This window comes from Bufo gargarizans, chromosome 5, assembly GCF_014858855.1.
Source record: "Bufo gargarizans isolate SCDJY-AF-19 chromosome 5, ASM1485885v1, whole genome shotgun sequence".
Classification (NCBI taxonomy): domain Eukaryota; kingdom Metazoa; phylum Chordata; class Amphibia; order Anura; family Bufonidae; genus Bufo; species Bufo gargarizans.
In genome coordinates, this window is record NC_058084.1 from 232,399,934 (window position 1) to 232,417,655 (window position 17,722).

The following is a 17,722-nucleotide window of genomic DNA, read 5'->3' on the forward strand; positions in this document are numbered from 1 at the left end:
CAGCCGCTCACATTTAGTGTTGAGACAACAGATGTCAATGATGAATACCTCGATGAAATCATTGAACTTCAGCAGAGCCAGGTTCAACAGCAACTCTTCAGAACAACAACGCTCTCAATGTTTTGGTGTCAACCCTGTTATTGCTAAGAAAGCTCTGGAGTTTTTCATACCGTTTGTTACAACATATCTTTGCGAGCAATCCTTTTCAAGGATGCTGGACATAAAAACGAAGAAAAGGAACAGACTTTGTTGCGAAAATGACTTGAGAGTGGCACTTGCCAAGGTAAAGCCGCGCATTTCTGACCTGGTCTCTGAAAGACAACAGCAGAAGTCACACTGATTTGCAGTAAATATTCATTATTATGTTTTTATTTTTGTGTGAAAATCATGTTTTAATGGTTTTGTTCTTTGATCTTTATGGTTTTGTTCTTTAATGGTTTTATTTACTTTGTGCACCTATGTATAAATATATACCTATGTTTTGAATTTGAAAAAATCATATTTAATTTTTCCAATTAAGAAGGGTTCGGTGAATGCGCATATGAAACTGGTGGGGTTCAGTACCTCCAACAAGGTTAAGAACCACTGCTCTAAACTCATTCTTCTAGAACGGATTACTCCTGATTCAGACTGCATTTGAATAGACAAATTTTATCTAAATTTTTTTGATTATTGATCAACATTCATGTAACACACTTGCATTCATGACATTTAAAAAAAAACATTTTTATTTGAAATTATTTATTTAGAAAGGAAAAACATTATATTTTAAAACATTTCAATTTTCATAAAATACATATATTTGCCCCCAGTGTCCATAAAATACATATATTTGCCCCCAGACTCCATAAAATACATATATTTGCCCCCCAGTGTCCATAAAATACATATGGTTGCCCCCAGTGTCCATAAAATACATATAGTTGCCCCCAGTGTCCATAAAATTCATATGGTTGCCCCCAGTGTCCATAAAATACATATAGTTGCCCCCAGTGTCCATAAAATACATATATTTGCCCCCAGTGTACATAAAATACATATATTTGCCCCCAGTGTCCCTAAAATTCAGATAGTTGCCCCCAGTGTCACTAAAAACTCTATATTGTTGCCCCCAGTGTCCCTAGAATTCATAGAGTTGCCCTCTGTGTCCCTAAAATTCAGATAGTTGCCCACAGTGTCACTAAAAACCCTATATTGTTGCCCCCAGTGTCCCTAGAATTCATAGAGTTGCCCCCTGTGTCCCTAAAATTCAGATAGTTGCCCCCAGTATCACTAAAAACCCTATATTGTTGCCCCCAGTGTCCCTAGAATTCATAGAGTTGCCCCCAGTGTCCCTAGAATTCATAGAGTTGCCCCCTGTGTCCCTAAAATTCAGATAGTTGCCCCCAGTGTCACTAAAAACCCTATATTGTTGCCCCCAGTGTCCCTAGAATTCATAGAGTTGCCCCCTGTGTCCCTAAAATTCAGATAGTTGCCCCCAGTGTCACTAAAAATGCCCCCTTTATTGTCCAATACTCGATATTCGGTGGTGAGTGGGCCACTAGATCTTATACTTACCTTTTATGAAATATCCAGAGCCTCCGATGAACGTCCTCTCGCTCCGCAGACTCGCCCAAACTGTTCGGATGTTCGCGCGTTCGCGCATGCGCTGCGCTATCTCCGACACACAGGATAAACGGCGCATGCGCGAACGTGCGCGTACTCAGAGGAAGGGAGAGGCGGCACGATAATTTGCAGGGCCGTTGTGCGCAGGCGCGGCACAGCGATTCGGCCGGAGGAGAGTGGCCGTATCCCAGGGAGACAGAAATCAACAAAGGAATCGCTTTTCATGATTTTTTGAAGGAAAGGTAGCTTTTGGGTTATAACATGAATAGGAAGATTTGTTGTTTGGGGGTAAATAGATTAGATAAAAGCTATTTTATGAAGTGGGACAACCCCTTTAATGCTAAACCTTTTCCTTTTCTTTCCCTCATTAGTTGCAGTGCACAGTTCTGCCCACTAGGGGTGTTCTTAGGAAAGATTGCTGCTTCACACTAGGAACCAAGTTTGGAGAGGACAGTTCCCGAGGGGGAGGATTTGTTGGGTGTGCGATAAAGGCTGGAAAGAAAGGATGCAGTGTATGCTGTTCAATATAGAGTTACTGGATTGTCTGGCCAGACAGAAGATCAAGCAATATACTGCACTGGGACCAGAGAGAGAGTGGATTGTGTCTTGGAAGGAGAAAGACTGAATGGTAGTGAGCTGCTGCTTTTTCTGCTCTCAGAGGTAACAGATCTGCACACCATATTAAAGTATTATGAACATTGCATCCAGGAGAGTGTGAGATCAACACAAACTAATACCCTGCATTCACCGCCAGCTGCAGTTATTCAAGCTGTTTGTCTGGAAGACACTGTGTGGACTCTCCTAGTGTATATTCCTTATGCTGATATTTAAATCTTCACAAGACAAATGCTTACTGCCTAAGGACCCCGTTCTGAATCACATAACTTAGTAAAGTGCAGGGAATCATAGGTTCTGGACTTGGACACCAGTTAAGGATTTTCCTGCACAAGTGAGCTACACTGTCCGCCATTGCTATAAATATTTAACCGAGAAGACGGGCCCCAACGCATGCAGCTGCCAACTATTGTCCCTTTTTCTTTTCTGCTAACGCCAGGACTATATTTGTGTTTCCTTTGTGTATATTTAATCGTTGGAAGCTTTATACAGGGTTTAATATACTCAGCTGTTGTATTCTTATATGATTAGAGTCAATATCTAACTTTTATTTTATTCTGACCATAGTTTAGCTTAGCAGTGAAACTTGTTAGAGAGCGACACCCTGTGGAGAAAAGTGTAATTGATTGAGATTTTGTGCAAGAAGCTGTTTGACCGCGCATTGCATGTAATACTGCAGTAATTTTTTAACTAGTAATATTCTGTGCAAGTTTTACTGCTTACCATTATTTTTGTTTAGGGTCACATTGTTGAAAATAAATGGGCCCATTGTTCACATAAACTGAGTTTGAGCATTGGGGAAGAAAAAGGGAGTTCACCAGAGCAAAGAGAGATCTGAACCCACTATTCCACTTCTAAGACACACCCACGGGTGCGCTACATTTGGGGGCTCGTCCGGGATAGATTTCAGACCATAACTCTGTTCCCTTTTTTTTTTAAGAACAGTAAAGACAACAAAATGAATCCAAAGTTAGTCACTGAGTGGTGTCAGATCTGTAGAGTGGACTTAGACAAAGCACTTGCATTGATAGTCCCCAGTACTGAAATGTCCCGCCGTCAGCTTTATGATTTGATGGAAAAGATTATCCCAGGAGAACATTGTCTAATTAGAGATATCAAAGTAAATAGGGACACAGAAGAGGAGAGGACCGATGTTCTGTTTGAGTGGGAGACACCAGTGTCAGCGTTAGATTTCCCTGAGGACTTTGAATTTGGGAAAGAGGGACTCAAAGCTAGATTGGTTCGACCAGAGTTTTTGCCTGGAAACAAGTCCGTAGATGCAAATGACATGGTCACCACCTCTGGGTTAGTACAAGCACTGACCGAAGTAATGAGTAAATGTGCGACTCTGGGCCAGAAATCTTTGGCCTCTGAATACCGCAAGTTAAAGTTCTTCTCAGGGACTCAGCCCACACCAAATGGGGAGGAGGAGTTTGAACCCTGGCTGGATCAAGTGCTTCAAGTAATAGAAGAATGGAATGTGTTGGAAGCTATTAAGAAACAGCGAGTTGCCGAAAGTCTCAAAGGGGCGGCCGCAGAAGTGATCAGAAATCTAAGACTGAGCAAAAGGGCCTGCTCTGCTGGAGACTACTTGAATGCTTTACAAGATGTTTTTGGGCGAACTGAGACAGTGGAGGAGCTTCAATATAAGTTCACGCATACCTATCAGACGGAGGGGGAGAAATTGTCCCAGTATATTAGGCGGTTGGATCGAATTCTTCATCAACTAATGCTCAAGAAGGGGATAAACTCAGACCAAGTAGATCAGAAAAGAGTTCAGCAGATATTTCAGGGTGCATTGCCCCTAGATCCCATCATGATAAAAATGCGGGCACAAACAAACCAGACACCTTTAATGTATCATCAGTTGGTGAAAGCTGTCAGAGAGGAGGAAGCAGTGTTGGAAGAGAGGAGCTCCTCTCAGGTACAAACAGGAGCAATGGTTCACAGCGCCTCTAGTTCCGAAGCATCACAGATACAGTCACAAGTGGCCACATTAGCAGATGCAATAACACAGATTGTCAAGACAGTAGAGGGGCTACAGAAGACAGTCAAGACACTAGCAGAAGAGAAGCAAATAGATGCAGCATCCACAGGTATGGCAGTCAGAAGAGAATTGAATGGAGTCAGATCAAGAGCATTTGTTGGATTCTGTTACCGATGTGGAGAGACAGGACACATGAGACGGAGATGTCCGAATCCTGAGAATCTAAGGAGAGTAAATGAAATGTTTTTGGCGAACTCGATGCAGGGAAACTTCAGAGGGCCTCAGTGAAGGAGCCAACTGTGTGCCCAAGTTTAAAGAGCTCCATAAATAACACCATGAAGGAAAGAACCCCTGCCTCGAATTCTTCGTCCATTTACATTTCAGATGACAGAAGACTGACACGGCCTGATTCTCTGAAGGAGAGAGCAAAAGTTTTAAGACTACCATCAACCGCTCATCAGCAGGCCGACTGTAAGGCAGTGGAAAGAACAAGGAATGAGAAGCTGCCAGCTGGTCTAATTGGGCCGTCCCCTCTAGTGCCAATTAAGATAGAAGGAATCTATAGCAAAGCTTTGTTGGACACTGGGGCTCAGGTTACTATTTTATTTAGAGACTTTTATCAGAAGCAACTGAAATACTTGCCGCTTCAAAGACTGGAAGATCTGGAGATTTGGGGTCTGAGTGACACAAAGTTCTCATATGATGGCTACGTCTCACTCAAGTTAGAGTTCCCTACCTCAGTGGTGGGGATCAGCGAAGAAGTTAACACTCTAGCTGTTGTGTGCCCAAGACCTAAAGAGAAGGGAGAAGCTGCCATGTTGATTGGGACGAATACAGATTTTATTCGGCGATTGTTGAGACCACAGTTGGCTGAGAATTGTCTTTCACTTCACCCATTCTTAAAACCAGTGTACTATGCTTTGAAAAAGGAGAAAATCAACCCAAAAGAAGAGATTGGGCATATTTGGTCCCCTTCCGGAAGAGAACATGTCATTCAACCAGGAAGAATAACTTGTCTAAGGGCAAAGGTGAGGATGTGTGGAAAGGCAACTACCTCCCACTTCATGATGGAGATGGGCTCAGAAATAGAATTGCCACCTGGTCTGGAGTTAATACAAGAGGTTTGGCCAGCTGACAAATTGAAGCACCCGCATGATACCTTGTCAATAGGGTTGAAGAACAAGGGGTGCACTCCCATTATTCTTCGCTCTCAAGTCCTTCTGGGAAATGTATATGCTGCCACTCCTTTGCCTCCAAGTGATAACGTCAATATAGATGAACTGAACCTGGAAGATGTTGATTTAGGAGGTGGTATCTTGCCACCAGAATGGATGGTTCGAATTAAAGAGATGCTAAAGCAAAAGAAGAACTGTTTTTCTGCAGGTGAATATGACAAAGGTCATTCTAAGAGTGTGATGCATAGCATCAGGCTGATGGAAGAGCGGCCCTTCAGGGAACGCTCACGAAGATTTGCTCCGGGAGATTTGGAGGACCTACGACAGCACTTGATGGAACTGAAAGCCGCTGGGGTGATTCAGGAGTCCATAAGCCCTTATGCCTCCCCCATTGTGGTTGTCAGAAAAAAAAATGGATCAATACGCATGTGTGTTGACTACCGCACTTTGAATCAGCGGACCATCCCTGATCAATATACCACCCCACGGATAGAGGATGCACTTAATTGTTTGGTGGGCAGCAAGTGGTTCAGTGTGTTAGATCTGAGGAGTGGATACTACCAAATTCCAATGGATCCTACAGATAGAGAAAAGACAGCATTCATCACTCCTCTGGGGTTCTTTGAGTTCAATGACATGCCCCAAGGCCTATCAAACGCACCAGCAACTTTTCAGCGGCTCATGGAAAGAACAGTTGGAGATATGCATCTTCTTGAAGTACTTGTCTACCTGGATAGCATCATTGTCTTCGGGAAAACTTTGGAAGAGCATGAGGCAAGGCTAAGGAAAGTGTTGGATAGGATTGAGAAAGAAGGATTGAAACTATCCTTAGACAAATGCAAATTTTTCCAGCCATCAGTGACATATGTCGGACACGTGGTGTCTGCAGAGGGGATAGCAACAGATCCCAGCAAAGTTGAAGCAGTGACATCTTGGCCTAAGCCCCGAACCATCACAGAGTTGCGCTCTTTTCTTGGGTTCTGCAGCTATTATAGAAGATTTGTACAAGGGTTTGCCAAGACAGCCCGACCCCTAAACCAACTGCTTCAAAGTGATATGGATCTCACTGACTCAGATGAAGGCTTCAAGTTGAAGAAAGTGAGTGGATCAAGAGGGCCTAAAGAGTGTATTGAGGACCGCTGGACCTCTGAGTGTGATGAAGCATTTGAAAAGCTCAAGCATTGTCTTACTCATGCTCCAGTGTTAGCCTATGCTGACTAGACTAAACCCTATATACTCCATGTAGATGCTAGCAGAGAAGGTCTGGGAGGAGTTCTCTATCAAGAGCAAGACAAGGGGCTGAGGCCTGTGGCTTTCATTAGCAGGAGTCTATCCCCCACAGAAAAGAACTATCCAGCCTACAAATTGGAATTTCTTTCTACCTTTATGGGGCTGAGTTCGAAGTTCAGACAGACAATAATCCTTTAACATACATACAGACTACTGCAAAGTTGGATGCCACTGGACACAGATGGATGGCTGCTCTGTCGAACTACAATTTCAGTCTGAAGTACCGTCCGGGCACACAGAATGGGGATGCTGATGGTCTATCCTGTAGACCTCATGAAGATTTACACCCTGATGATGAATGGGTAGAAATACCTGCACCAGGAGTGAGAGCTATGTGCAAATTTTCAACAGTCCAGTCAAAAAGTGAGTGTTGTGCCCAGAGCCTAGCTCTACCAGCCGAAAGTCTACCTTCATCCTTTTGCAATCCAGTCACTCTGCAGGCTTCATCGTTACCAGTTTTGAGCCACAGTGATCTCAGAAGAGATCAGAAGGAAGATCCTTTAGGAAAATTAGCAATGGCAGCTTTAGAGAAGAACCAAGTTGACATTCTTCGTACAGATGCCCACCCAATGGCGAGGCTGTTGGTCAAAGAGTGGGACCGGTTGCAAATACGAAGTGGACTTGTATACAGGAGGGCCCCAAGTACCGTCAATAGTGAAAAATGGCAGTTATTCCCCCAGAAGTACAAGGAGACAGTACTTTGTGCGTTACATGATGAACATGGCCATCTGGGTTATGACAGAACCTTGGGGCTCGTGAGAGACAGATTTTACTGGCCATGTATGAAGCAAGACATAGAAGACTATTGCCGTTCCTGTATGTGTTGTATTCAAAGAAAGACGTTGCCCACAAAAGCTGCTCCTTTGGGACAGTTAGAGAGTGGAGGACCATTAGAACTTGTATGCATAGACTTTCTCAGTATTGAACCTGACGAAGGGGGAATTAGCAACGTGTTGGTTGTGACAGACCATTATACAAGATACGCTCAGGCATTCCCTGCTCGTGATCAGAAAGCTCTCACAGTGGCTAAACTGCTTGTTGAAAAGTTCTTTGTCCATTATGGTCTACCAAAAAGAATTTATTCTGACCAGGTACGTGATTTTGAGAGCAAACTTGTAAAGGAACTACTGACACTTTTGGGGGTGCAGAAGAGTCGCACTACCCCATATCATCCGCAAGGGGATGCTCAGCCTGAACGCTTCAACAGGACTTTACTTGACATGCTGGGGACGTTGTCTATTGAAAAAAAGAGTCATTGGAGTAGACATGTGGCAACAGTGGTGCATGCCTATAACAGTACAAAAAATGATGCCACGGGGTTCTCGCCTTACTTTTTAATGTTTGGGCGAGAAGCTCGTCTCCCTGTCGATCTGACATTTGGAGTCTCTGCTGATGACACTCCGGTGAACTCTCACACTAGCTATGTGGAGAGACTCAAGAAAGGTCTTAAGCAAGCGTATGAGTTGGCTGAAATCTCTTCAGGACTGCGACATCAACAGAATAAGGCTCGCTATGACAAGAAAGTGAAAGTACATGATCTTCAGCCAGGGGACCGAGTTCTTTTGAGGAATATGGGCCTACAAGGCAAGCACAAATTAGCAAATCCATGGGGTTCTGATCTCTACATAATCTGCTCCCAACTGCCAAACATTCCAGTCTACCAGGTTCGCCCTGAAGGAAAGGAAGGACCAATTAAGACTTGGCATCGCAACAACTTGATGCCCCTAGCGGAAACTGTGAGGATAATAAATTCTGAACCCAAACGTGTACAAGGAAAATCAAATTCCAGGCGGTCCAGCAGACTGCAGAGAAAAGGAGAGACTACCCCGTCAGCTGAAGAACCAGTGACCTCCCTTGATGGGGAAGAAGACAGTGATAGTGAGTAGGGTATAGATGGACTTTTCTATGATAGTATGTACAACCCCATTGAAAGCGATCTGAATGCTAATGCTCTAGAGTTCGTCCCTTGTCAAGTTGACCAATCCAAAACAGGCATTCGTCTGGAGGGTTCTTTGGCCCTGAATGAACAACAGAATGAGAGTTTTCCTCTGCCTATTATGGACAATGACCTTTTGTTTGCTGTCAATTCAAGTGTGGGTGACTCCCAGGTTACTCCAGAAATAGAGGATGTGATTACCGCAGAAACAAAGTGTGAGTGTGCCAATGATGCACCACCTGTTGAAGCATGCTCCCCAGTCAACACCTCTGAACTAAGGCCACCCAGACAGATAAGGCCTCCACAGAGACTCACATATGACACTATGGGAAATAGTACTCAAGAACCTGTGAGCACTGCACATCGAGGAGTCTACGCTCATGTTCCCTTTGCTCTTTGCTCCAAAGGTGACCCTCTCCCCACAATAATGTGTACTAATGACACTCCATGGTGGAATGTCCAATTTGACTATAGTGGCAATGTTCAGTTAGTTGTACACTAAGTGTTATATAAAAAAAAAAAAAGTTAGATTTGAGCCATTCTTTGGGAGGACCCAAGACATTTTTAGTGGGGGGGGGGGGGGGGGGAATGTGTAACACCCCATAGATTTTGTGGAATGATGATGTTTAATGCTAAACCTTTTCCTTTTCTTTCCCTCATTAGTTGCAGTGCACAGTTCTGCCCACTAGGGGTGTTCTTAGGAAAGATTGCTGCTTCACACTAGGAACCAAGTTTGGAGAGGACAGTTCCCGAGGGGGAGGATTTGTTGGGTGTGCGATAAAGGCTGGAAAGAAAGGATGCAGTGTATGCTGTTCAATATAGAGTTACTGGATTGTCTGGCCAGACAGAAGATCAAGCAATATACTGCACTGGGACCAGAGAGAGAGTGGATTGTGTCTTGGAAGGAGAAAGACTGAATGGTAGTGAGCTGCTGCTTTTTCTGCTCTCAGAGGTAACAGATCTGCACACCATATTAAAGTATTATGAACATTGCATCCAGGATAGAGTGAGATCAACACAAACGAATACCCTGCATTCACCGCCAGCTGCAGTTATACAAGCTGTTTGTCTGGAAGACACTGTGTGGACTCTCCTAGTGTATATTCCTCATGCTGATATTGAAATCTTCACAAGACAAATGCTTACAGCCTAAGGACCCCGTTCTGAATCACATAACTTAGTAAAGTGCAGGGAATCATAGGTTCTGGACTTGGACACCAGTTAAGGATTTTCCTGCACAAGTGAGCTACACTGTCCGCCATTGCTATAAATATTTAACCGAGAAGACGGGCCCCAACGCATGCAGCTGCCAACTATTGTCCCTTTTTCTTTTCTGCTAACGCCGGGACTATATTTGTGTTTCCTTTGTGTATATTTAAGCGTTGGAAGCTTTATACAGGGTTTAATATACTCAGCTGTTGTATTCTTATATGATTAGAGTCAATATCTAACTTTTATTTTATTCTGACCATAGTTTAGCTTAGCAGTGAAACTTGTTAGAGAGCGACACCCTGTGGAGAAAAGTGTAATTGATTGAGATTTTGTGCAAGAAGCTGTTTGACCGCGCATTGCATGTAATACTGCAGTAATTTTTTAACTAGTAATATTCTGTGCAAGTTTTACTGCTTACCATTATTTTTGTTTAGGGTCACATTGTTGAAAATAAACGGGCCCATTGTTCACATAAACTGTGTTTGAGCATTGGGGAAGAAAAAGGGAGTTCACCAGAGCAAAGAGAGCTCTGAACCCACTATTCCACTTCTAAGACACACCCACGGGTGTGCTACATGTACATTTCTTGGATCTGGGTTTTCTAGAGGAGGATGGCTCCTTGTCTCCCTGGAGCACAAGGGAGAGAAGGGTCAGCCACAGTGCCCTAATATAATAAAAAGCCTGTGAATGTAAACTTGCCGCCAGGCTACTCACTTGACCCTGAAAGGCTCACCTGAATCCAAGTTTGGCTTAGCCATGGTAGACATTTTACCAGTCGCCACCACACAAGAAACGATTCTTCTTCTTCTGCAGTGAAAAACTGTGATCCACACCAACTGTAGCTTATCTGCCACTTAAATGCTCCTAATACGCCCACCAGAAGTGATGTGTGGCACTGTGTGACATCCCACATGACCCAGACATTCAGTATCAAGCTTAACTACCTTCTCACATTAGACCTGCACAGGACGCTGTTTGGGGGAGCTTCTTCACAAGGGAGATACAATGCAGTGTCCAAGCAGAGGCATATTAAGGAGGAAAGTACTCTGAAAAAGGACAGGAAAAACACTGGAGAGGGGAGGAATGGGTGGGGATTTAACCGCTCTACCTTTCTCTGATAAGACAGGACAAATACAATCTCAGGTGTGCTGTCAAGGAGATGACTGGGTAATATATTTCACAGATTTAATTACAATATAAAACAACTGCTGAGATTTGTATCTGCTCAGGATCCTTAACTGTTGGCCACAGAAGTATCCCAAGATTGGTTAATGTATTGAATATGACTATGATACAGGTAACCTTTCTGCATGTGAAGTTGTTTACCTATACTAAAGGACGTAGTCTCTTCCACAAAGTATTACTAAAGCTGTTTTCCAGGACCTTGGACAGGACAATCACTGATCAGCAGACTGAAGAGGCTGCAAAGCTTGCTGGATGTGTTCTCCAAAGGGTGATGTAAAGAGAAAATAAAAGGTCAAGTTAATAGAAGTATTTATGGAAAAATCTAGAAGCCAGAATAAGGTGTCTGGGTGCATTTATAGTAAATGACTGCTGTATGTTACATCATTGCTGCAGGAACACCTTAGACAATGCCTTTAAAGTTTATGGTCAGTACTGCAGCATATGAGATTTCATTTATACCTGGAGACACACTTTAAAGGGAATGTGCCACTAGTTTATATACTGCCCGCACTGTATCTGAGGGCAGCAGAAATTGATGACAGGGACCCTGAGAAAAACACTGGATAACTTTCTTGAAATGACCCAGCTGTTTTACTAATTAGTATCGAGACGCGCTGGAGTCTGCTCAGTACAGAGAATGTGCCCTAGCATATTACGCCCTAGAGAATATGCCCTATAATGCGCCCTAGAGAATGTGCCCTAGAATGTGCCCTAGCTCTATTCCAGCTTCTAAATACCAATTTTAGCAAAATGGCTGGGTCAGTTCATGAAAGTTACCCAGGGTTTGCTGCCCTCAGTTAGCCCAGTACAATTTTTTTGCAAATCTGACCAGTGTCACTTTATGTGGTGATAACTTTAAAACGCTTTGACTTATCCAGGCCATTCTGAGATTGTTTTTTCATCACATATTGTACTTCATGACACTGTTAAAATGAAGTAAAAAAATAAATAAAATCATTTTTATTTATAAAAAAATACCAAATTTACCAAAATTTGGGAAAAATTAGCAAATTTCCAAGTTTCAATTTCTCAACTTGTATAATACATAGTAATACCTACAAAAATAGTCCTTACTTTACATTCCCCATATGTCTACTTCATGTTTGGATCATTTTGGAAATGACATTTTAGTTTTTGGGGATGTTACAGTTTAGAAGCAAATCTTCAAATTAAAAAAAAAACACTTTTTAGGGACCAGTTCAGGTCTGAAGTCACTTTGTGAGGCTTACATAATAGAAACCACCCCATTCTAGAAACTACACCCCTCAAAGTATTCAAAACTGATTTAGGTGTTCCACAAGAGTTAATGGCAAATGGAGATAAAATTTCTGAATTTAGATTTTTGGGCAAATTTTACATTTTGATTCATTTTTCCAGTAACAAAGCAAGGGTTAACAGCCAAACAAAATGCTATATTTATTGTCCTGATTCTGTAGTTTGCAGAAACACCCCATATGTGGCCATAAACTACTGTACAGGCACACGGTTGGGCGTAGAGGGAAAGGTGCGCCGTGTGGTTTTTGGAAGGCAGATTTTGCTGGACTGGTTTATTTACACCATGTTACATTTGAAGCCCCCTGATGTAGAAACGCCATAAAAGTGACCCCATCTAAGAAACGACACCCCTCAAGGTATTCAAAACTGATTTTAAAAACGTTGTTAACAATTTAGGGGTTGCACAAGAGTTATTGGCAAATGGAGATGAAATGTAAGAATTACATTTTTTTGGCAAATTTTCTATTTTAATCCATTTTTCCAGTAACAAAGCAAGGGTTAACAGCCAAACAAAATGCTATATTTATTGCCCCAATTCTGTAATTTGCTGAAACACCCCGTATGTTGCCGTAAACTACTGTACAGGCACACAGTAGGGCGTAGAGGGAAAGGTGCGCCGTGTGGTTTTTGGAAGGCAGATTTTGCTGGACTGGTTTATTTACACCATGTCCCTTTTGAAGTCCCCCTGATGCACCCCTAGAGTAGAAACTCCATAAAAGTGACCCCATCTAAGAAACTACACCCTTCAAGGTATTGAAAACTGATTTTAAAAACTTTGTTAACCCTGTAGGTGTAGCACAAGAGTTATTGGCAAATGGAGATGAAATTAGAGAATTCAAATTTTTTGCAAAATTTCCAATTTTAATGAATTTTAACAGCAAAACAAAATGCTATATTTATTGCCCCGATGAAGGGTTAACAGCAAAACAAAATGCTATATTTATTGCCCCGATTCTGTAGTTTGCAGAAACACCCCATATGTGGCCGTAACTACTGTACGGGTACACAGTTGGGCATAAAGGGAAAGGTGCGCTGTGTAGTTTTGGAAACAACGGGATAAGGTGGCAATTTTGTTGGTACTATTTTTAGTTTAGAAATTCTGAAATTTCATCTCCATTTGCCATAAACTGTTGAGAAACACCTAAAGAGTTAATAAAGTTTGTAAAATCAGTTTTGAATACGTTGAGGGGTGTAGTTTCTTAAATGGGGTCGCTTTTATGGAGTTTCTAATCTAGGGGTGCATCGGGGGAGGCTTCAAATGGGACATGGTGCCAAAAAAAGGCCATCAAAATCTGCCTTCCAGAAACCATATGGCGTTCCTTTCCTTCTGCGCCTTGGTCATACAGCAGTTTACCACCACATATGGGGTGTTTCTGTAAACTGCAGAATCAGGGTAATATTAAGTTTTAGAAGAGGGTCAAACAGGATAAGGCAATAGAGCCCACCTGAACACTGCTCCAAAGAATGCAAAAAAATTATTGGAGGGGGCAGTAAACTAAAGTAAAACGTCACTTTTAATTGCATAGGAGAATAAAAAGGCCCCTACAGACAAACAAACATGTAAAACATACACGACCTAAGCCTGATATCAGAGACAACACCAATTGTGACTAAGATACTGACGTTGGTGCTAGTGGTGGGCTAGGCAAACAAATGAAACGTAGAAGGACAACAAGGGGTATTGTTATACAGAGTACACTAACCCTAATGCCTCCCTACTTGTTCTAGTCCACCCTAATGAAATATCCTAGGAACGGGGTCCAAAAAAGCCCCGCAAGGGGTGGCCCATACTGGAACACTGATCCTACACTGGAAGCCCTGTTAAGGCCCTAACCAGCAATAAAAAGACCCAGTGTCCAGTGGATAAAGCAAAAATGGTTACCACACATGAATTGGGGCTGTAGGAAATAATACCCCAACCAGACCCAATCAGGTTAGACAAAAAATATACTGTAGTGTCTAGGTGTTAGTGGTGGGCTAACCAAAAGGTAAACCGTAGGAGAACAAAAGGGGTATTGGTATAGTGAATACACTAACCCTAGTGCCTCCCTACTACTCCTAGTCCACCCTAATGATATATCCAAGGGGCAAAGTCCAAAAAGACCCCATAAAAGCCCGGACTAGAACTCCAATACTACACTGGAAGCCCTGTTAAGGCCCTAACCAGCGATAGAAAGACAAATAGAAAGACAAAATGTCCGATGGATAATACAAAGTGGTTACAACACATTGATTAGGGCTGTTGGAAAAGATACCCCAACCAGACCCAAACAAATTAAACAAAAATACTCAAGTGTCCCGACAAGTTTCCTCAACATAGGCCCCAAGATTCTTCAGGGGACATGGGGCGTAATGATGGTTGCCCCAGCTGGCGTACGGCCCAACGGCTAGGGAAAACTGTGTAGTAGCTACAGTCAGTATGTGGCTGAGCCTAGAACATAACAATAAAAAACAAACAAAGACCACGTAAGTATAATAACCAATAGGTTGCCACCAATCATCCAACATAGGATGATGGGGGATAATAACTTACTGTTTGGTGGCTGCGGTCAGCGTATGGCTGTAGACCCAAATACAGGCAGGACCCAGAGTGAGGGTGTCTGTGAGGGTAGATGGACCAGCAGCATATGAGGCTGGACTGCCCCATTATAAAGACAGAGGGGCCAGGTGAGATGCATCTACAGCAATCTCCATCAGCTGACACAACGTCCTCTGATGACATCAGAAGATGCGCCTCAACCAAGCGGTCACGTGATCGGGGAAACCGAGACCACATGACCGCACATGCGCAGAAAGATCCGGTCTTATGTGTATCATGAGGCCTGGGATGGAACGCAAGGCAGTCGGAAGCTTCAGCGTCACGTGAGCGCAGGAGAGGAGCCGACATCATCAGACGGCGGCGTCATACTAGCCATCATGTGATCGGAGCTAAGCTGGCCGCACTTGCGCATTAGTGCGCTTACAGACATGTAATATACAACAGCCCAACAGGATTGTGTTAATTTAGTAGCCCATCTGAGTATGATATCATGCACAACATCTCCTCAGGATCGCAGGACATCAAAATAGGAACACCCCTTATTGGTCAGACTAGTGGAGACATGGCCACAGGGCGAACTCAGTATAGATTTAAATAAATATGGGAGGAGGAAAGAAGAGGAGAAAACCTCTCATTGGAGTAGTAGGGAGGCACTAGGGTTAGTGTATTCACTATACCAATACCCCTTTTGTCCTCCTACAGTTTACCTTTTGTTTAGCCCACCACTAACACCTAGACACTACAGTATATTTTATGTCTCACCTGATTGGGTCTGGTTGGGGTATTATTTCCTACAGCCCCAATTCATGTGTGGTAACCATTTTTGCTTTATCCACTGGACACTGGGTCTTTTTATTGCTGGTTAGGGCCTTAACAGGGCTTCCCGTGTAGGATCAGAGTTCCAGTCTGGGCCACCCGTTGCAGGGCTTCTTTGGACCCCGTCCCTTGGATATTTCATTAGGGTGGACTAGGACAAGTAGGGAGGCATTAGGGTTAGTGTACTCTGTATAACAATACCCCTTGTTGTCCTTCTACGTTTCTTTTGTTTGCCTAGCCGACCACTAGCACCAACGTCGGTATCTTAGTCACAATTGGTGTTGTCTCTGATATCAGGCTTAGGTCGTGTATGTTTTACATGTTTGTTTGTCTGTAGGGACCTTTTTATTCTCCTATGCAATTAAAGGTGACGTTTTACTAGTTTACTGCCCCCTCCCAAAAAAAAATTAATATTAAGTTAACCGTTGCTTTTTTACTGGAAAAAAATGATTAAAATGGAAAATTTGCCCCAAAATTGCTGTTTTGGCACCGTTTTTATTTAAGTCTTTTGACCGTGTTTTTTTATGTTTTACACTATATTATCTTTTTATAAACAAAAAAAACATTTTAGTATCTCCATAGTCTAAGAGTCAGTTTTTATTTTAGTTTTTAGCCGATTATCTTAGGTAGGGGCTCATTTTTTGTGGGATGAGAGGACAGTTTTATTGGCACTATGTTGGGGGGCATATGACTTTTTGATCGCTTGCTTATTACAATTTTTGTGATGTAAGGTGACTAAAAAATACCTTTTTTTCCACCGTTTTTATTTTATTTTTTTGACCGTGTTCATCTGAGGGGTTAGGTCATAGGGTATTTGTATAGAGCAGATTCTTATTGACGCGGCGATACCTAATAATTTATTTTAGTTTTACTAAATATTTTTTAATTTTTTATTATTTTTCATTTTAGTGTCTCAAGTCTGAGAACCATAGTTTTTTATCCGATTGTCAGTGGCTAAATTTGGGGAAGGGGAATATAAATTTAGTACTCCATGGAAGTGTGGTACTCCCTGAAGCAACCGTCAATGCAGAGGCCCAGATGATGGGGCACGTGTCACACTGAGTGGTGGTGTCCTTCCGTATCCCTCTCCTGTGACACACACTGCACTTTTTTGGGGTCCGTCCCTTCTTTCCAGTATGGGGGACCACACCTGCAAAGTGTTGGCCAGGGACGATCCGTCCACCTCCAGTTCCCGAGGTACTCCGGCCTGCTCTTTCCTGGTCAGAAAAGATCAGGGCCTGCCTCATAGAACTGAAGGACTGAGGACTGCCTCATAGAACTTAAGGAATGTCCCTGTGTTGCCAGCGCTCTGGGACAGCACAAAAGAATTGTACAAGGCAACCTGTACCAAGTAGACCGCAACTTTTTTGTACCATGTCTGGGTTTTGCGCATGGCATTATATGGCTTGAGGACTTGATTAGAGAGATCAACTCCTCCCATATACCAATTGTAGTCGACGATGCAATCAGGCTTGAGGACTGTTGCAGTGGTACCTCGCACAGGGACAGGGGTGATGCCGTTACTGTGAATTGTGGACAGAACAAGGACATCCCTCTTGTCCTTATATCTGACCAGCAACAGGTTTCCACTGGTAAGGGCACGGGTTGCACCCCTGGGGATAGGTACCTGGAGGGGGTGGGTAGGGAGGCCGCATTGATTTTTCTGCACGGTCCCACATGCCGACGTGGATCTGGCGGCGAGGGACTGGAACAAGGGGATACTAGTATAAAAGTTATCCATGTACAGGTGGTAACCCTTATCTAGCAGTGGGTGCATAAGGTCCCACACAAGTTTCCCGCTAACACCCAGAGTGGGGGGACATTCTGGGGGTTCAATACGGGAATCTCGCCCCTCGTATGCACAAAACTTGTAAGTGAACCCTGAGGTACTCTCACAAAGTTTGTACAGCTTCAAGCCATACCTCGCCCGCTTAGAGGGAACATACTGGCAGAAAATGAGTCTCCCATTGAAAGCAACGAGAGATTCATCAGCCGCGACCTCCCTTCCAGGTACATAGACCTGCACAAATTTGGCCCCAAAGTGATTGATGACTGGCCTGATTTTCTACAGGTGGTCACAGGTAGGA

At 43.2% G+C, this 17,722-nt stretch overlaps 1 protein-coding gene across 1 annotated transcript; it reads left to right on the plus strand.

Moving 5' to 3' along the window:
* Positions 1-211: 211 nt before the first annotated feature.
* Positions 212-4,495, plus strand: LOC122939396 (paraneoplastic antigen Ma2 homolog). Its single transcript, XM_044295463.1, has 2 exons — positions 212-283; positions 3,161-4,495. Exons 1-2 carry the CDS (start codon positions 212-214, stop codon positions 4,493-4,495), a joined length of 1,407 nt encoding a protein of 468 aa, XP_044151398.1.
* The last annotated feature ends 13,227 nt before the right edge of the window (positions 4,496-17,722 follow it).